The sequence below is a fragment of the Pelophylax lessonae genome, assembly GCF_965119305.1.
Source record: "Pelophylax lessonae genome assembly, chromosome: 1".
Taxonomy (NCBI): domain Eukaryota; kingdom Metazoa; phylum Chordata; class Amphibia; order Anura; family Ranidae; genus Pelophylax; species Pelophylax lessonae.
The window spans coordinates 229,308,389-229,330,427 of NC_138768.1; the positions used below are offsets into that span (position 1 = coordinate 229,308,389).

At 43.9% G+C, this 22,039-nt stretch overlaps 1 protein-coding gene across 4 annotated transcripts in view; it reads right to left on the reverse strand.

Moving 5' to 3' along the window:
- The window catches only part of KDM2B (lysine demethylase 2B), a 246,416-nt gene that overhangs the window by 122,518 nt on the left and 101,859 nt on the right, over positions 1–22,039 (reverse strand). For all 4 annotated transcript variants that reach the window (XM_082244129.1, XM_082244128.1, XM_082244130.1 and 1 more), the window contains one exon: positions 15,591–15,706. In XM_082244129.1, coding sequence (XP_082100255.1) covers positions 15,591–15,706 — 116 coding nt within the window. The remainder of the gene's footprint in view (positions 1–15,590; positions 15,707–22,039) is intronic.

Consider the following 22,039-nt stretch of genomic DNA (forward strand, 5'->3'; position numbering starts at 1 on the left):
AGAGAGAGAGAGAGAGAGAGAGAGAGAGAGGGTGAGAGAGAAAGAGAGAGGAGGGAAGAGAGAGAAGGGAAGAGAGAGAGAGGGGTGAGTGAGTCAGAGAGAGGAGGGGGGGGGGTGAGAGAGAGAGAGATGTGGGTGAGGCAGCTCTAGCAACCATTGGCCAAAAGAGTCTCAGGTGGAGGGGGGGGTGGCTTTTATGCTGGCCCCCTGCAAAGTGCCGCCCTAGGCCTGGGCCTTGTTGGCCTAGGCCAAAATACAGCACTGCTCCCTCCATGAGTAGGACACTAGGCAGGAAAAAGCTTGACAACGCCTATGGAGCAGTCCTAGGGGGGTATACTCCTACTCTCAGCTATAGGTACTCAGTTTTGTTACAAGCAGTGTCAGAAGAAAGCTAACTCCACAGAGGGGTGGGTGCGGTGTCCGTCAATGAACATCAGAGAAATGGATTTTACGGTATGTCAAAAATCCCATTTTCTCTTTTGTTCATTGACGGACACAGCTCCATATCTTCTTGACCAATGGGACATCCCAAAGCAGTGTCAATCATGAGGGGTGGGAACAGCAAGAAAAAAAAAAAAAAAAAATCTCCCAAAGCTAAACAGTAGCCAGCCAGGTAACATGGAGCTCAACCATAAACTGGAGCTCACCTGAAAAAAACAATACACCCTCAAGAAGTACCAAGTTCTTTATACAGCAGCCTGCAAAACCTTGCGGCCAAAAGAAACATCCGCAGATGCCAACACATCCACCTTTAAAATTTTGTGAAAGTATGCACAGACGACCAGGTGGCCGCTTTGAAAACTTGCATCACTGACGACTGATGACGGAAGGCCCAGGAAGCACTAAAGCACCCGAGTAGAGTGCTTCTGAACAGGAAAAGGAGGAACCGGCCCCTAATTGAAAAGGCCTGAATCACTGTGTCTGATCCATCTGGAAACAGTCGTAGCAGAAGCAGCCAACCCTTTGAGGTCCATCCGTGAGTACAAATAGTGAGTCTGACTTCCTAAAAGACTCTGTAGCTGCCAGGTACACCCCAATTGCCCGAATCCTAAGGCAATTTCCTTAGGATGGTTAGGCCTGGGACATAGGGAAGGCAACACAATGTCTTCATTCAAATGAAAAATCAGAGATGACCTTTGGAATGAAAGACGGGCAGGGACGAAGAACCACCTTATCCCTATGAACCACCAGGTAACATGACCGACAAGACAACGCCGCAAGCTCAGACACCCTGGGCGCAGAAGTAATAGCCCCCAAAAAGGCCACCTTCTGGGACAACTTAATTAGGGGAACCTCCTGAAGACATTTGAAAGGAAGCTTCTAAAGGACTGACAGCGCCAAATTGAGGTCCCACGGCAGCAATGGAGGCTGCACCGGAGGAGCCAAGTGTCAAACTCCCTGAAGAAACGTACGCACCAAGAAATGTGTGGCTAATGGACATCGAAAGAACACCGCCAAGGCCGAAACCTGCTCAACTCCCCCCCCCCCCCCCGTTGGAGGAAAGTCAATATCCGAGCCACCAAAAAGGAGCAAGGGTGAACCCCAAGAGACTCACACCACGCAAAGTAAGTCTTTCAAGTACGTTGGTAGATATTCCTAGAGGTAGATTTTCTAGCCTTTGAATCAGGGATTCCTACACTGTTAGACAAACCCCTATCCTTCAGCACCTGGCTTTCAACAGCCAAGCTGTTAAAGCCAGCAACAGTAAAGCAGGATGGAATTGGATTGGCCCCTAGGACAGCAGATCTTCCCTGAGAGGAAGTCTCCAAGGAGCATCGACGACCAGCCGTACCAGATCGGCTTACCAAGACCGGCGAGGCCAGTCTGGAGCCACTAGAATGGCCGGAATACCTTCCGCCTCATTCCTGCACAGAAGCCTTGGCAGAAGATAAGAGAGGGGAGAAGGCATAAATCAGACGATACTGACTCCAAGGGGCCACTAAGGCGTCTATGTAGAGGATCCCGAGCCACAAACCTCTGTACCATCCTGTTGAGCCAGGAGGCCAACAGGTCCACCTCGGGAGTACCCCACCGGAGACAACTGATGAAACACCTATAAATGAAGCGACCATTCACCCTGGTCCAACTCCTGTCGGCTGAGGTAATCCGCTTGCCAATTTTTCACCCCTGGAATGTGTACAGCAGAGAGGGCTGGAACGAATCGTTCTGCCCACCTTAGAATATCGGCTACTTCCTGAGCCGCCAGGACACTTCTTGTGCCCCCTTGGTGATGGAACTAGGCCACGGCCGTAGCATTGTTCGATTGAATGCATACCGGACACCCCTGGAGACAAATTGTCCAATGATCCAGACAAAGTCTGATCGCTCGGAGTTCAAATACACTGATCGGCAGTCTGAACTCTGGAAGAGTCCAGACCCCCTGAGTACAATCTGTGCTGAGGACGCCTCCCCACCCGGACAAGAGAAAGGGAGAAAGGCTTTTCGCTGTCGAAGTGCCGGAGAACGAAGCCACCAGATCAGGGACCCTCTTGTACCCCGGCTCAACAGGATCAGATTGTTTAGAGACTGGGGATTCTTGTCCCATTTCACAAGGATCTCTTTTTGCAGAAATCTCGTGGGGAACTGTGCAAATGGAACCACCTCGAAGGTAGACACCATCAGTCCCAGCACCTACAGGCAAGCCCAGAGGGATGATTGTCTGCTGGACAACAGAAGCTAAATTGCCTCCTGCAATTTCTGGAGTTTTTCCAGTGACAGGCACATATTGGAATGTGAAGGTAGGTTTCCTTGATGTCGATAGAAGAGGGAAAATCCCAGATGGAGGGACGCCACTACCGTGCGAATGGACTCCATTCTGAACTTCTGTACCCGCAGAAAGCAGTTTAGCATCTTGAGGTCCAGAATTGGACGTACCTTGCCATCCTTCCTGAGAACTGTAAACAGGTTTGAATAAATCCCCTGAAAACATTCCGAAGTCCAAACCGGGACAATCACCCCTTAAAGTAACAAGTTTTGCACTGCCCAAAAAGAGACCCCCATAAGCGATCTGGGGACAAGCGCAGGTTGGAAGGGAAGAACCTTTCTGAAGGATGAGACAGAAGCAAAGGACTTCTTGGACCCATTTTTCCTGTACCAGGGAGGTCCACGGATCCGGAAACCAGTGAAGATGTCCCCCCACCCCAGATATGGGTGACGGCGCCCCTTCATGCAGAGGAAGCATTGTCCCTAGGTCTGGAAAAGCACATCGTGGCTTGCCTGACCAACTCCTATTGGAACCTCCGGTGGAAGCCCAGAAGGGCTTAGATCCCTTGTCTTGAGACCCGGAGGGATGAAAAGGCCTCTTATGAGCCGAGAAGAATAGCCCCTGGGGGGTTGCTTGCCTTTGGAAGCCTGGGGAAGGAGAGTACTTCCCCCACCCCCCCCCCCGTGAGGCCCTTAATGATGTCATCCAAGGAAGTTCCAAACAGGCGATCCCCCCCACAAATGGGAGATCAGATAAGGGCTTCTTAGAAGTCGAGTCCGCAGACCAGCATTTCAGCCAGATAATATGCCGAAGGACCACTGCTGAGACAGACAGACAGTCTAGAAATAAAAAGGAGCCACATCCAAAGAGGCATCACAGACAAACTGTAGCCACCCCTGGACCAACTGATCTGCCAACTTCAAAAAGGCAGGGGGAATATGCCCCCCCCCTCCAGGTCCCGGCGTAAAAGCTTAGCCCACTCGGTCAGTTTGCGACACCAAGGCAATAGTAAATATCAGCCTAAGTTCCACAGGTGGGACCGTCCACTTTTTAGGCAGGGAATCATCATAAGGATACCGCATTGCAAAATGCCTAGGGACCACAATCGTGCGTTTTGGACAACCCCACTGTTTTGTGAAAATATTATCAAAGTAAGCGAGAAAGGGGAACACCCTCATCGCCTTGGAAGGCTTGTGGGTGCCAAAAGAGACCGGCGCCTTCTATGCAGCATCAGCTGCATCCTCCATCTTTAAAGTTTCACATACTGACACAATCAGCGCATCCACCAGCACCTTTTCATGCACGGCTAAAGGAGCAGAGGAATCATCCTCACTATCTGAGCACACAGGGTGCGTGGATACAGACCCAGAAGGGTAACTAATCCGCGGCAGCTGAATCAGATCAAGGTATTGCACATAAAAGGAGCGCTAGTATACAACTGCCATTAATGAAATAAGATGAGAGTAAAGTCCATCAAACGATGCCACAAAATCGGTGGTTGCACTGCAGATGGTAAACTGTGAAATCTTCATCCAAGTGCTTAGCACATCAGGACAGTGAACAAATCAGCCACCACACACTGACTCTTACCAATGGTAAAGAGGTGAATAGCTGTAAGCAGATATGGGACCGCTAAACCCCGTTCAAGGATCCAGATAGCTGCAGATCTCCGTTTGTACATGAAAACCTCCTCATACGGTATCTACACCGGACCCGATCCTCCTACTGATGCTCCGATTCATGGGCCCCCTGAAGACGTCGTAGTGACGAAACGCATCGGGAGGAGCTTGCCAAGCGTCACACCCGGAAGTGGAAAGTCGGCCATTTTGTTGGTTGTTCGAGGAACATTGTCCTGGATATACCCGTGTAATATATGCCTTGCTTTGCCTTCACATGGTGAGTGCATGTCTTATTTGTCAATAAAGGCTTTTAATAAAAAAAGTACTACACTATGGGCCTTCTCCTATCATTTTCCCCTGTATGAGGCTGTCCTGAATCGGAGCATCAGTAGGAGGATCGGGTCCAGTGTATATACCGTATGAGGAGGTTTTCATGTACAAACGGAGATCTACAGCCATCTGGCTCCTTGAACGGGGTTAAGCGGTCCCATATCTGCTTACAGCTATTCACATCTTTACCGTTGGTAAAAGTCAGTGTGTGGTGGCTGGTTTGTTCACTGTCCTGCTGTGCCGTGCCAAGCACTTGGGTGAAGATTTCACAGTTTACCATCTGTAGTGCAACCACTGATTTTGTGGCATTGTTTGATGGACTTTATCTTATTTCATTAATGGCAGTTGTATACTAGCGCTCCATCGGAATGGGGGGGGGGGGGGGCTGACGGCCAGGAGGAACGCTGCGTCTCAGGCCAAGGCCAGGTCGTATGTGCCCTCGAGAGACGTTTAACTCGCTGCCCAGCCCCTGTCCAGTGGGGGGGGGGGGCACTGGATCTGCATTATTCAGCCCGTCGCCCAATCCGGCAGTTGATTGTAGATTCTCACAGAAACAAAATATCAAAAAAGATACGGAAAAAGTTCCATTTAAAAAGGAAAAAAATTGCCAGGACCAGAGATCCCAGCAAGGAACTAGGTCCATACTCCTGACTAGGCAGAAGAAAAAAACTAAGTGCCTATAGCTGGAAGTGGGAGTATACCCCCTGGGACTGCCCCATAGGCGTAGTCAAGCTTTTACATGCCTATTGTACTACTCCTGTAGGGGGCAGTATAACCCAATGATCAAGAAGATAAGGTGCTGTGTCCATCAATGAACGAAAGAGAAACAGGGGTTTTGCCAGGGTTGTGTAAGTGAAACATCTACTTAAAAATAAATAAAATAATCCTCCCTTGGCTACCCCTTGGCAAAGATTATAGCATGATCATCCTGCTGTATCCCAGATAAATCACAGCATTGTAATAACAGAAGAACTGCTTGGAAAATCTGTGAGCCAGAAGGCAATGACATAGTATAAATGTATTTAGACGTGGGACAATTATTTGCAGTGAAAAGTGGTTTTAGACAAGTTTTGCCTATAATCTTCTCAAGCAACGGTTTATATTATAGATACAAGCTTGAATGAGCTCCCAGAATGGAAGGGGACTAATACAAGATCACCTTCAGCATCTAGTCTTTATATGACCACTTCTTTTCTCTTATTAGCTATATAAACCAAACACCCTTTGCTGTTCAATTTAGGCACAATGTGGATCACAAAATCTGTTCGAGATCAGTCCATATGCAGCTGGATTAATGTGGATAGTTCGGTCCCTCTATTATTAGGAAACCTAACGCAGTTTGGGTTTAATGGAAAGTGGAGATGGTACCCTCCAATCTATCACTCCGATGTCACTCCAATCTATGCAGAGAAGTGACTCACCGATCTAGCAGCAGTAAACAGCTTTGGATCAGATTACATACCGTCTATCATTCTGTGTTTACACCTTGATCAGTTCATTTCAGGTAAAGCAGCATTTGCCACAGGGCACGGCCAAGTACAATTTTTTTGTTTTACGCTCCCTATTCACCAAGGCAATATTCACTGTATGACAATCTAGAAATTTCAATTGTACATTCAGCCTGTAAGCCCAATGGAAGGGACATACAACTTAAATTAGATTTACAATCTATAAACCCTTTTTGCTGCCATGCAATGCACCCTATATTAAAACTTAAATGGCCAGACCATTTTTGCAACTTTTCCCTTGTATTATTTTTCACTTGCAGCTTTTAGAGTTTGTAAAAGACCCCCAAACCATACATTTTCTAAAAACAAAAAGGAACAGCTTAATAAAAAGAAGAGGCTATTGATTTTTTAGGTCCTGTAATATTTGCGTAAATATTTATCAAAAATATATTTTTGTATAAATATATTAGAATCATCTTAGCGGACACAAACCGCACAACTTAAAGACAGCTACAGAGTGGGCTTTCAGTGCCAGGAGGGCATCTATAGACGTCCTCTCGGGATTGTGCTGCTGGCGTGCTCTGGGATCGTTGAGTCCTTGGCTGATTACAGAACAGAGTAAAGAGCCAATCACAGAGGACCTTTACCACGTGATCAGCTGTCAAGTAAACAGAAGCCAGTTAGTTACCGGCATTTTCAAGTAGAAAGCCAGTGACCAGCTTCTGTTAAAGGGACATCGGTCCCAATCTGTGCCCACCAGTGCTGCTAACAAGTGTCCCCAATCAGTGCAGGAGACAAAAAATTACCCGATTGCAAAATTTTAAAAAACTATAACAAAAGGTTTGCTTTTTTTTATACAAAATTTTCGATCCTTTTAGTTTCTTTAGCAAAAAAAAAAAAAAAAAAAACAAACAAGCGGTGATTAAATACAACCAAAAGAAAGCTCTATTTGTGTGGAGAAAAATGATAAAAAAATTAGTTTGAGTTCAGTGTTGCATGACCGCGTAAATGTCATTCAAAGTGCGACAGCGCCGAAAGCTGAAAATTGACCTGGGCAGGAAGAGGGTATATGTGCCCAGTAAGCAAGTGGTTAAATATAAAAGCTAAAGCTGTATTGAGATAAATTTGTAAAAATTTTAAAATTCCCCTTTTTGCAAAAACAGTAAAAAAAAAAAATAAAAAAAATGCAGGTACACAAAAAACTATAAATAACTAAAATTACTCCAAAAATCTGGAAGTTTTGGGGAATTTAAATGCCCTCTACTCAACAGGTTAGAATGAAAGGTTATTTCTCCTAGCCACTTGCTATTGCCAGGGGCACAAGGGCAGGGATGTCTACTTTCCCCTTTGATTTTCACAATATCAATCGAGACCCTGGCAACTGCAATTCAGGACAACCCAGGCATCCATCCATGCAGATGACATTTTCCAATTTGTGACTTCTCTGCTTGTCTACACCAAATATTTTGCACCTGCTTTGGGAAATCGGGGCAATATCCAGTTTCCACATGAATACATCCAAATTCATGGATTTTTTGTTTTAGGTTCCGCAATAGTTGTGCAAAGGTTTATCAAATGATATTTTCGATAAAAATACACTGAAATCCTTATCAGCACATGCAAACACAACATAACCTACCAAAATTCCTGCTAAATTTCTACTACTTCATTTACGAGGCATACTAAAGCGTACAACCGTAAAGGGCTTACCTGCAGTAGTCCAATTGATGTCAACAATTGGGACACAGCTGCAGCTCCCAATCTGACATCTGTGCGGGTTGCATTACCACAAAACGCAGGCACCCAGACAGATGTGAAACTGGGAGCAGCAGCTGTGTCCATGCAGCCACTGTGGCCAATTGACATTGATGGGACTACCTGCATTGGAATGCATGGAACATCTGTGCATCCCTGCGTGGGTAAATGCAACCTCGCAAGGGATTAAATCGATTGTAAAGTCTATTTTTCCTATAAAAACAACAAACACGTCATACTTACCTGCTCTGTTTTAGTGGATTGGCACAGAGCAGCCCAGATCCTCCTCTTCTTGGGTCCCTCTTCTGTGATATTGGCCCCTCCCTCCTGTTCAGTGCCCCCACAGCAAGCAGCTTACCATGGGGGGCACCCGAGCTGATCACAGCTCCCTGTGTCCATTTAGACCTGGAGCCCCAACCCCCCCCCCCTCTTTATCTCCTGATTGCCTGGCTGACTTTGATTGACAGCAGCGACAGCCAATTGCGCCGCTGCTGTGTCTAAGCCAATCAGGAGGGAGACTCTCGGACGGCTTAGACACTCTTGGACATCGCTGGACAGAGAGGAACTTCAGGTAAATGTTAGGGGGGCCTTGCAGGGTTGCTGCACATAGAAGGTTTATCTTAATGAACAGAATGCATAAGGATAAAAACAACTTCTGACTTTAGAACTCCTTTAAGCTGTAGCACACTCATTGGCAATGAGTCCTTGCTATTTTTTACAATATTAATATTTGACCATTTTTATTTATTTTTTCAGCCCTGTTGGGTTTTGGGGAAATATCAGGGGTCTAAACAGACCCCAGAGGTCTCTTTTGAGACAGGACTGAGGTTTCTGTTCTTAGTTCCTTTCTCAGCTACCTCAGCTACATTGCAGATGAATGGCCAGGAGGCGCTCTGTACAAAGGCCCCCTGTTAATTCACCAAATGAAGAAAAGTAAACACAATCAGTCACTGTGTTCTTTCAAGAAAGGAAGGGGCTGGTAAACAGGACATGTCGCAGAAGTGACCACGAGTTTATAGTAGAAGGGGCATTGCCATGGACAGTACTGACCTGACCAGTTGAAAACAGTTCCGTGCCTCCGTATACTGTACATCCATGGCAGTGAAAGGGTTCAAGAGTTCTAAACCTTACATGGGGCCTTACTGTCTGAGATCCACCACAGGTTGACTGACAGCCATTACCAGCTAAAAACTTCTGTGGCTAGATGGGGCACCTAGTGTTATTATTGTTTTGGGCAGTATGCCCCAGGGACAAAGGCCTATAATGAAACCAGTCCAAGTACTTAACATGCTGCCCTAAACTTTAGTACCACATATTGCACAGTCCAGCCCCATTCAGCTACAGCAGCTTTCAGGCATCCAGCAGTAGGGCTGGATGTGCACCTGTGCCTTCCATCTGCACTGCACCATAAGACTGGGATCTCATGCACCAGGGCTAAATGCCCAGTGTGCATGAGGCCTAAAAACATGCTGCAATGTGAAGAGAGGTTTTCGGAAAGCTGCCAGTAGCTGTAAAAGTAAGTGGAGTGGGGGTGTAAAGATCCAGCTTGAGGTAGGCACCCCACGACAGCTTTAGAAAAAATCTGTACAACAGGTTAATGTGCTATATTCAACAAGCAAGGGTTGAACAGCAGATGCAAAAGTAATATGCTGTGCACATTTGTTATAAGTGTAGAGACACTAACACTAAGCAGTAATCAGTGTTGGGGGTAACTAGTTACAAAGTAACTAATTACAGTAACTACATTACTTTTTTTGGTAACTAAGTAAAGTAACTAGTTACAATACTAATATTGGTAACTACACTACTTTACTAGGCTATAGGAGGTAACTACACTACTTTACTAGGCTGTAGGAATGTGCTTTCCTGTGTTACCCAAGCCGTGCGATACAATCGTTATTTCGAAGAATAGAGAGGGATGAAGTTTATGACTTTTTGTTGCACTTTATGTTTTATTCTGTTTTTTCAGGTTTTGTTCTCATGTTTCCCAAAGCCTGTGTTTATACAATAAACTCTATGCAGAAAGAGTGTCATGTATCTTCTTCTACACGGTCAATTAAGAAAGAGGAAAGTAAAGTAATAAGTAGTGAAGTTACTTTTCAAATGCAGTAACTAGTAAAGTAATCTCATTACAATTTACAGAACTAGTAACTAGTTACATTTTTTGAGTAACTACCCCAACACTGGCAGTAATACAAAAATAAAGACATGCAAAAAAAAAAAAAAAAAACATAACATAAGAACACACATATAGCACTTGGACTTCGGGATAATAATCTTTGATTAATCTAATTTATTGTTCAACAGGTGCAGTGAAATGATGCTGCTTTTGAGAAAGTGGTTCATGTTCTTTTCTCTGTACTTTTAGTTCTAAAAAACTATTACCAGCAGCAACCATGGCAACATCTAACCAGTGATTAAAGCTTTGAGGCAACGGGAGTTAGTTAAAAATAAATGAAATAAAATGTTTAATGTCTCTATATTAAGCATCTGCCATCAATCGGAATGATTCCATAATGCTTCACACAACACTTCTCTTGGGAAGCGTCAGAGCAAGCACTAGAAAGTGATCTATAAAGGAAGACTTGTTAAGGAAGATGTATAGATGTATGGCTGGGATTTACTGATCCTCAGAAATTGATAGCTGCCTGGCTGTTATACTGACCCTCTGGCTTTAGGGCCCATTTACACCAATGCATTTAAAAGCCGAACTCCAGGATTCTGGAACTCCACTCATGCACTAGAAAGTCAGAGTGTTTCTCCTGGTCATATGTGTAATCCTTAGGGAGAAAAGTGTGCACGCTGTGTGGCTCCTAAGGCCCCTTTTACACTTGTACAACCTCGACTTCAACGAAACTTGAAGCAATGCCTGTGTAATCTTGACGTCCATGGACCTCGTGGCGCATCAAAGTCGAACCAAAGTGGTGCAGGGACTACTTTGAAGTCGCACAGATATGAATAGTACTCATTGGGTACGACTCGTCATGAGAATTTGCAGTCCCAAATTGCAGGACAAGTCGCACAAGTGTGAAAGGGGCCTTAGAAACCATGTTACTGCTAGGAGTCACTGCAAAAAGATCTGTTGAAAATTAAAAAAAAAATCCTGTGCAGAATAAAGGGGAATGGAAACAAGAAGGGTCACTACATTTTATATGCAAGTGTGGCTACAGAATGTAAATATTACCTACTGGGTTTAAGAACACTTGAGCCCCAGTTCACACTTGTGCGTGTGCGGGGTTCGCATGTAATGTCGGAGCGCACTGCTCCGACATTACATGCGATCGGCTGTGCGGTGCGAGTTTAGCCATACAGTTTGTATGGCTAAATTCGCACCGCAGCAAACACGCACAGGGACCCTTTTTGGCAGCCGCATCAGGATCGGATCGCACAGCGGTTCACACTTGTGCGATCCGATCCTGTGCGAACTGCACGATCGCACTGCGATATGCGATCAAACTGGGGGTGTCGTTAATATTACATTGACACCCCCAGCGTATCGCATATGGCAGTGTGAACTGCCGGGGGTGCGTGTGCGATGCGGGAACAGGCTGCGGATTCGCAGCCTTCCCGCATCGCATAAATGTGAACCGAGGCTTAGGCTACATTGACACCTGAGCGACATGAAAATGCACAAATAACATGCTGCGCTTGCAGTGCCATTATTTTTTTAATGGCCCCCCAAACGTGGACAGCAGTAGCACATTTTTCTCGTGCATTTTCTGAGATAAAGCGTGCCCTGCTAAGTGCCAAAATTTGGTACTGGAGATTCTTTGGTGCTTTCCTTTTCCTTTGAATGGGCTGTCACACCAAAAATGTGCCAACTCACGATGCATTGCTATGCATAGCGTTGGCCTTAAGCACTCAGTCACATTTGAACATATTTCTGCTATTTTCCATAAGCCTGACTATGAAGACTCACATTTCTAGCGGTCCTTATTCACACTTGAATGCTCATTCTCCCTACACTCTAAAAAGTACGTGAGCTTTTTTTTTTTGTTAGTGCAATCAGATGTTTTGGCCCTAGACACCTTTGAAAACAAGATACACACATTTTATGCCTGAAGAACTTCTCTTCTCCAAAATTTCACTTGTCCCCTTGCCCAGCACAGGAAACCTACTCCTAAAGCTTGACATGCATACAAAAAGGCTTGTAAAAACGCCATACTACACCTGAAAAAAAATGCTTACATAATCACCAAGAATACACACTTAAAGTGATTGTAAACTCTAGTTTTTTTTTTTTTTTTTTTTTTTTAAATAACAACATACATGTTATACTTAAGCCCCGTACACACGAGTAGAAATTCGGCCGGGAAATTTCGTCCGACGACCGATCTGCCGATTTTCGGCTTGTTAGTATGGTGCTTCCGACAACCGACTCTTCGGCTGAAAAAATCCTGGTGTGCAGGCTATATAATTTTTGTCGACCGTCAAAACACGTCCGATTTTCGTCTCATTAGTACAGATTTCGATGGGGCAAGACTAGGCATGCTCAGAGATGAAAGAACACAAAGAAAGCAATCCAACACATGACATCACTTCTGAAGTAGAATTCTGTCGTGCGGGAAAATTTGTGTGCAGTCTAGAGCACATTCCAACCAACAGACACCACTCTGGACAAAAGACGGATGACCGGTCGGCGGAAATTAGTTGCGTGTGTACGAGGCTTTACCTGCTCTGTGCAGTTGGTTTTGATAGAGTTGCCCGGATCCTCTTCTCAGGTCCCTGGCTCTTGGCTCCTCCCTCCTGTTGAGTGCCCCCACAGCAGGCAGCTTGCTATGGAGGCACCCAAGCCGAATCACAGCTCCATGTTGATTCAGACATGGAGCTGCGACCCGGCCCACCCCCCTTCTCTCCTGATTGGCTGTGACTTTGACTAACAGCAGCGGGAGCCAAATCACTGCTGTCTAAGCCAATGAGGGGAGTCCCGGGCAGCCGAGAAACTCGTGCAACATTGCTGGATAAAGATGGGCTCAGGTAAGTATTGGGGGGGGGGGGTTAAAGGGAGGATGCTGTACACAGAATGTTTTTTATCTTAATGCATAGAATGCATTAAGAAAAAAAAAAAAAAAAAAACATTCTGACCTCATTCGACAGACCAGCTTCCGTTGGACAGGGAGCTGTATACATGGGCTGAAAGTCGGCCGGCCAGGGCCGACTGAACTGATTGTTTTCGGTTGTTTTTTGGCCCGTGTGTACCCAGCATTACACTCTCAGCATTACACTCTGCTCAGATATATATGATGCAGGAACTAAAGGTCCGCACACACGTGCAGATTGTCGGCCGAAAAGATTCGGCCGACGACCGATCGGCCGATTTTCGGCTTGTTAGTATGATGCTTCCGACAGCGCACTTTTGGCCGAACAGAATCTGTCGTGCAAGCATTAAAATTTTTGTATGCCGACACCAGAACGGCCGATTGTTCGCCAGTCAGTACAGAATTCGGCCGACAGACAGCAGATTTGCAAGACTGGGCATGCTCAGAAAAGAAAAAACACAGGGAAAGTTAACCATCACATGACATCACTTCTGCAGTCGGCAGACAAAATTCGTGTGCAGTCTTTTGCACTTTTCAGCGGACACGACAGCCCGGGGACAAAAGACGGCCGATCGGTACGTGTGTACGGGGCTTAATACTTTAATCGCATTTGACCTGACTTTACTAGTTGCTTGTTCCAGGCCAGTTACTTAGAAAGCATTGAAGCCAATGAAAGCCAAGTAACTAGCATTTTTAGAAGGCGACCCTTTAGGTCTCTTCTATAAACTTTACTTTAAAAAGGTATATTTAGGGGATCTCTCTCGTTTTCATCTGGCACTCCTGCTCTTAACACCTCCTGTACTAGAGTGACAACACTCACTTACTGTATCTATGATTACTGAACACCTGCCTCATCCCCACAATACGTGTGTAGACACAAACTGGATGGGGGTTTTTAATGCTGCTCAGGATTTCAGTTCAGCTGGAGCACTGAGTAATCCGTTAACACAGGAAGTTAGGAGCGGGTTGGATTTCTGGCAGGACCTATACATTTTTAAAACTATAAAACATGGGGAAGTGTGCATGAATTGGAGTGGTGTAATAAATATATCCATTTTGCCCAGACATACAGTTTAATCAGCAAGTCTTGCTATCAGTTTGAGCTGACTGATTATAATGCAGAGAGCAAGAAAAAGGTAAAGCACAATGACTGTGGGCAGCCTGCAAATGTAATGTGCAACAATGGATCCTCCCATGTTCAATACTCTGTAATCACTAAATACGATCGTACATTGGTAAGATTAATTTTAATCCAAGTGGAAAACATGGAAATGGAAATGTGATAGAAAATGGCATACTGTGAATATGCAAAAAATGTAAAGGACAGTTCTAACAAGCCATGTTAATTGCCAAATGAAAAAAAAAAACATTTCCCATTAGAAAAACTTAAAAGGGAACTTCTCCCCACCAATTTTTGGCTTCCACTTCCCCTGCCACCTTTAAACATCCTGCCCATACCCACATGTGCCACAAGTCTCTGCAAGGTATTCGGTACTTGGCAGAGATCAGCAGTATGTCTGTACACACGCGGGGGATTCCTCCGCATGTGCACACATGGCACTGGCTTCCAGTATCTGAGACCTTGCAAAGTTGGGTAGCATTTGTGCACATGCATGTTCCACACAGACACAGATGTGCTTCATACTCCCACGCATGCGCAGAGGTCACTTCTCCGTGATACCCAAGACCCCCCCAAGGCTGTGAACTTCCAGTGCTGCGGCTGTGAAAGACTCCATGCTACTTCACCATCCCCTTCTCCCCCTATCCATTCACAAAACTCCTAGTATTCTTTTCCCAGAATGCCATGCATTCTGTCAATGGACAGGGAGATCTTGTCATCCATCTGTCCTCCTTCATTCAAAGAATGCACTGCATTCTGGTAGAAGAATACTAGGAGTTGTGTGAATAGACCAAGGGAACAGGAAGGGGAGCAGATGCCTTTAACCCACCCCATGCCCAGCACGACTGAGAGGTGGATTATTACAGGGTTAGGAGTCCTTCACAGTCACAGCGCTAGAAGCTCACAGCTGGGGGGGCTTTTGGAATCACTGAGGAGGTGGACTATTACAGTAACAAGAAGCCAGCAGAACATGGGAAACCTATCAGAGGTACATTACTACACTGGTGCTGTATGAGATCGAGATATATATATTTTAATTTTTTATATATTTTTATTCAAAACTTCAGCTTTAAGCAATTTTCAAGTATTTAGACTACACATTTTCTCTACAAAAGAGCAATGCACATTTTAGGCCTTTATAGATCCTTAAACTGAGGAACCTTGTAGTATATATCATCAATAAACACAGCAGTTTAAAGGTCAAAATGCCATTGTGTAATACAGCGACATCATACTTTTTTTTTTATATATGTGTGCCGTGTTTAGGAAAGGACATATACTTGAAAAGAAAGGTCAAAGAAGGTTGAATTGATTACTCAAAGGCCTTGCAGCACGGAACATCTTCCACGCAATGGGCAAGAAAAAAACCCAGCAAACTACAAAAAAAGAACGGATGTCAAGTCGCCACTTTGGGTGTTTAGGACATCAACATTTGTATGAAAAAAGGGGAAGTAAATGTTCCCATTCTCTTTCAACATAGGTTTGCTATCATCCTGGAAAACAAAACTTCTGAATATTTTACCGAATATAAATATCTGCCCTTTGAATCCCTTATCCCCAGAAGAATCAGCTTACCCTTGTTCGGTCTTCAATCTCAAACACACGAAGTTGCATGGGAATATTAAAGCTGTGCAGTATGTTGCCACCAAACACCAAAGAGTCTGCTGGAGTGTACACGGCGTGAATCCATCCTGAAATTAGAAAGTAAGCAGCAGCTGTAAGGAGGGCTGCAGATAGAACGTGTCATCAGAGCAAAGGTGGCCTGCGGCAGGATAAAGCTGGGTTCTTCCAGCAACTTGATCAATGGAGAACAGCACATTGTGCTTCATGACAGAGCTTATTGCCTTAAAGCCCTTCTCCCTCGTCTACCATGGCTACTCATTCAGCACTGCAGCTAGAAATGATTTTCTTCTATGTAATGCGGGGAGGCTGCCTTTCATCAGCTAACCAGCAGGAAGAAAACAGGCGGACTCTCGGACCAGTAAGAATGAAAGGATTCACTCTCCCAACCCCCTACCCGAGGGGAAAAACACACATTTGAGCCATTAAACACGGTCTGAGCTATGCAAGCTTTAAGGAAGCAATTCCAGGGCAGTTCATAGGGAAAGGAAGTTGAGAAAAAAAAAAAAAAAGGAGGAGGACGGTGCAAAAGGATTAGATTTTATTAGACACTATCCACAAAGGGCAGGCTCTACAGAAACAGGACCATTAACGCAAGTCTTTAACTACTTTATGGCAGCAGCAGGGCCAAGTTCTTCCTATGTAGTTTTTTTTTATCAGGAGCAAAATGTTATTATGAGAACATTAGAGGTGAATGCCACCAAAATAAAAAAAATGACCCTTGTATTGTGAGGGGAGGGGGGTGCTTTAAATGTTCATTAAATACACCAATTTAAATGAATCTAGTCCAGCAGGGATCAGTCAAAGTTCACATTGTTTTATTTTAACTGTTGAGTGTAGTTGGGAGTGTTCAGTTTTTATTTTTAATAAAGCTTGTCTGTTTCAGTAAATTTTTATTGAACAAGTTTTATATAATGCAAGTACAAAAGCATGCATAAAATGTAATCATATAAAAATACACATCTCGACACCGCACAACAGTGTTAATTTCGTCGACTAAAACAACACAATTTTAGTAGACAAATACGACTAAAACTAAAATGGCATTTTAGTCAAAAGACTATAAACTAAAACTAGTTCGAAATTTGCTGCCAAAATTAACACTGGTGCATGCTCAAAGCTTAATACCATAAATAATAAAACATTTCAGGACCAGCAGTAGTATATGAGTTTGAAAATTGTAGAGAAATGCTTAAATAATGCATTACAAAATACAATTGAAGTACACCCATTTGATTATAGATGACTAAAATGAGTTTTAGTCGACTAAAATGTACTGGGGTTTTAGTCGACTAAATACGACTAAAACTAAAACACTTGCAGAAGACTAAAATGGGACTAAAACTGAAATGCCATTTTAGTCCTAAGACTAAGACTAAAACTAAATTGAAATTTGCTGCCAAAATTAACACTGCCGCACAAAACCGATACAAGTACAACAAATTGCCCCATGTGATAAATAACGTGTACTCAGCCTGGTCTGGAGTGGTAAGTGGGGTGCCTCAAGGCTCTGTTTTGGGACCGATTCAGTTTAATTTATTCATAAATGATATAGAGGATAGGATACATATCTCAATCTCAGTTTTTGCGGTTGACACAAAAATAAGCAGGATAATAACTTCACATCAGGATATAGAAATTTTAAAGAAAGACCTGAACAAAATAATGGAGTGGGCAACTACATGGCAAATGGTGTTTAATGCAGAGAAATTTAAGATAATGCACTTGCGGGCTAAAAACAAAAGCAAACTACTCGCTAGGGGAAGAACCTCTGGGAAAATCAAGGATGGAGAAAGATCTGGGGGGTCCTAGTGAAAGAGACTGAGCAATAGCATGTAATGTCAAGCTGCAGCTACCAAAGCTGGCAGAATATTAGCATGCATAAAAAAGGGGATATACTCCAGAGATAAAACTATAATCCTGCCGCTTTATAAAACTCTGGTTAGGCCACATCTGGAGTATTCTGTCCAGTTCTGGTCACCAGTCCTCAGAAGGGATGTGCTGGAGAGAGTCCAAAGCAGGACAACTAAATTAATAAGGGGATTGGAGAACTTAAATTATGAGGAGCGTATACAAGTACTAAAATTATTCTCACTGGAGAAGATACGCTTGAGAGGGACATGATGGCGATTTACAAATACCTCAATGGTGATCCCAGCATAGGAAAAAAGCCACACAATGAGATTGTAGGAGAAGCGGTTTAACCTTAAACTGCGCAGGGGGTTTTTCACCGTCAAGGCGATAAGGATGTGAAACTCTCTTCCACAATTAGTGGTGCCAGCGGGGGAGTATTGATATTTTTAAAATACTCCATAAATACATCTTAACCACTTGCCCCACACAGGCAAAAGTGACGTATGGGTACATCACTAGCCTGTGAGGCTCTGGGGAGCGAGCGCACGCCACAATCACAATAAGAATCACGTCCCTAGGGACACACACCACCCCTCCCTCGCAAATAAAGTTAACCCCTTCACTACCAGTGTCATTTTACAGTAACAGTGCATATGTATAGCACTTATTACTGTAGCAATGTCACTGGTAACCCCAAAAGTGTCAAAAATGTCAGTCAAGGGTCCGATCTGTCCGCCGCAATGTCTCAGTCCCGCAAAAAAAAAATTGCAGATCGCCGCTATTACTCGTTAAAAAAAAAAAAAAAAAAAACAAAAATGACAAAAATCTTTCTCTTGGTTAGTAAACGCGATAACTTTTGCGCAAACCAATCCAAATACGCTTTTTGCGATTTTTTTTACCAAACATATGTAGCATAAAACAAATCGGCCGAAAATGTTAAACAATTTTGATTTTTACATTTTTTTTTTTTTTTTGGGAATTTCATATAAAAAAAGAAATTTGAAAAATATTGTTATTTTTGCAAAATTGACGCTCTTTTTGTTTATAGCACATGATCAAAAAAAAATAAATAAATAAATAAATCGCACAGGTGATCAAATACCACCAAAAGAAAGCTCTGTTTGTGGGGAAAAAAAAGGACGTCAAATTAGTTTAGGTACAGCGTCGCACAACCGCGCAATTGTCCGTTAAAGTCACGCAGTGCCGAATCGCAAAATACCCCCTGGTCAGGAAGGGGGTAAAATCTGCCGGGGCTTAAGTGGTTAAAGAACACAACATGCAGGGATATGGGAAATTATTTTCAACACTGACACATGTACACCTACTCAGGTTGAACTGGATGGAATATTTTCTTTATTCAACCTCAACTACTATGTAACCCCAGTTGCAACATGAGCAATGAACATTCCTTTCAGAGGGGGGCTCTATGCATTCAAGATATCATTGGGGGGGGAAGGGGGGGGGGAGGGGGGTCTGGCGACATTTGAGGTACAATAACCCTATCAAAATGTGAGTTGTAGTGAGGGAGTTCCCTATCAAGGGAGTACCCCTCAGGGCTTTACCAAGGCTAAACAGCTCTGTACTGCGAAAGTAAAAGACCCAAAAGATGGAGATAAGTTAAAGAGGTTGTAAACCACTGGTTACTTTTTTTTTTTTTTTTGGCCTGCAAGGTAAAGGCATAATGTGCTAGTATGCATTGCATACTAGCAAATTATTTGACACTTACCTGAAAACGAAACCCTACAGCAATGCGATGTAGTCGCTGGAGGCAGCGTCCATTTTCTCCTAGCCTTCCTTCCGGGTCCACGGACTCTGGCTATGTGACAGGCCGGAGCCGCAATGACGTCACTCCCGCACATGCGTGGGGGAACAGTCATTCACGGCACAGGTATCTGAAGGAACGGCACGGGTGGCCATTCCTTCAGAGCGCATGCGCCGATTAGGTCAATTGGCTGCAAGCAGAGTAAATATCTCCTAAACGGTACACATTTAGGATATTTACAGTACCTATAGGTAAGCCCTATTATAGGCTTACCTATAGGTACAAAATTATTCTTAAGACTTCACTTCCTCTTTAAGAAAGCAAATGTTTACAGAGTAGGGAGGTATGGGAAAAAGGAAAGCATGGGTAAAAGAGTTCAAGATAAAGAGTTGCAGTTGGTCCGGTACAAACACCTACACATGAAGTGGAGGATTAAATTGTACATGGAGGCTCATTGAAAATCAACCCCGAAATATAGTTAGAGACCATATGCCAGACCTTTTTAAATGTTTTGACTTTATCATGTAAGATGGCAGCCAGAGTTTCATTAAAAAAGTACTATGAAATGTTTTGTTTCACATGTGTAATGGAGTTCTGGACCACCATGCTGTAGCTAGAGTCTCTTCAGCTTCTGTGAAAATCAGTCAAAACCTTAAACTGGTCTGGAGTGCATTCAGCTGGTTTTAAATTCAATAAAGCTTTAGGAGAGATTTTTAGGGATACTAGATCCCAGGACGCTGTCGACTTGTTGGTAGACCCTAGTCCAGAAATGTTTGATTCTAGGGCCTTCCCACCAGAAGTGGGTTAGAGTGCCAGTTGATTCACAACCTTGAAAACCATGGCCAAAGCACCCTGTACAAATTTGGCAGTTCTATAAAAAGGTACCATATTGAACCTAAACAATATAGTTTATAGTTCGCCCCAACAAATGAGTTTAGGGATCTGTGTATGATACTGTCCCAAATTTGAGTCCACAGTTGTGGTTCCAGTTGTCTGCCCAGGTCTTTTTCCCCCATTAAGAGACATATGGTGGGGGACATGAATATCACCCTCAAGGAAAGTTTTGTAGATGAAGGATAGTATACAACTTTAGAAAGAGGTTTTCAATGGGGACCAGTCAAATTTTGATCAGTGTGTACCCTCCCCCAGTTGAAGGAAAGGACAGATCAGAAAAAATCCAGACAATCAGTGGCTGCAACCTTTGATCCATGTATCCTGAGTGGCAGGTGACATTATTAGAAAACCATGTCCCAAAGAAGGGGATGGTTTTTATCCGCCTCACTGAACGAATTAACAAAAAAAAAAAAAAAAAACTGTAGGCCCAGGCTTTACCCTATTCCTTGCTTGGTAGGCTCCCTCCATCTCTGCAACCAGCCCCCAAAAGCCTTCTCTAAAAGGTACTTAGGCCAGCAGACACCTCAAATACAATGTAGGACTGATTACCCTGCTTTACACTTGAGGATCCAAAGTGTAGATATGAGAAAGAGTGCTGCAGTGAGGAATAGGAAAGCATTACAGCCAGTATGCCCTTATTCCTTTACCACTGGACTAACAATAATTTAACCCTTGCTGTGCAGGGATGGCCACATTGGAAGTGTAGATTTTTCTACAATCCCACAGTTCAACTATAATATAGTGGTCTACACCATTACAAATAATTTTACACACATGTACTGTATATATTTTTACACACAATTAGTAGCAGCGCGTGGTCCCATTTAAGCCATCATTAAAGGCAAAAATTCACCGTAAAATGACTGACAAAAAAGTCACATACAATGAAACCTTGCATCTTTATTATCTAGTTAGGCAATAAATGGCATCACTTACAGTCCATAATTTTCTTCATACAGCTAGCTGAAGTACCTATATCTGCCAGGCTCTGTTATCCCTTGCACAGCCAGCACTCCGAGAGAGTGGTAGCCCTAGTAGCCAATCCAGTTCTGCTGCAGGCACATATGCTGGCAGAAGAAGAGAACAAGGTGAAGGAAGTTGATGACTTAGGGCTCATTCACACCAGAGAGCTGTGGCAACATGTGGTGAAAAGGCTATTCACACACTACTTGGCAACGTGGTGAAAAGGCTATTCACACACTACTTGCGTAAGGCATATAACCCACATTGGGAACGTTGCAGTGCCATCTTTGGCCAGTATGTGTAACAAAGCGCAGCTCAAAGCACCTTTTTTTTTTTCATTTGAACGGGCTGCTTAACACAACGTGTCAACATAGCGTGTGCATGCAACACAGTGACGCAACATGCGTGCCTTTTTTGCATTGCACAATCAGGACACAATGCAACATAGCCCAAATACAATGCATGAAATCTGCAGCATGCACTACATTTTTGTGTGTTGAGGTAATAACAGCCTATTCATTTTGAACAGACTGCGTAATGTAAGAAGCCACAACACAACTGAGTGCACTGTAGTGCAGTGCGCTGTGCTGTGAACCAGCCCTGAGTTGTTATTGCTCTTTTGCCATCCAGCCAACAGGTGGGCAGGGAGAGGAGATCACTAATTCTTAAGTGTGCATTTACAGCTGCAAATGCACACCACCTGCAATTACATGTGAAAACCCCAGCAGAGATTGCCTTGATTAGCTGCAAGCAGGCAGCCCCATTGAAAGCAATGAGAGACTGCAAGCTCTACCAACTAATCATGCCCACTCGCACATAATCGCTGCTTGAGAGATTACATACAAGTGGGTGAAATTAGCTGCAAGAGCCTCCAGCCTCCCATTGCTTTCAATGGGGCTGCCTACTTGCAACTTAATTATGGGAACCTCTG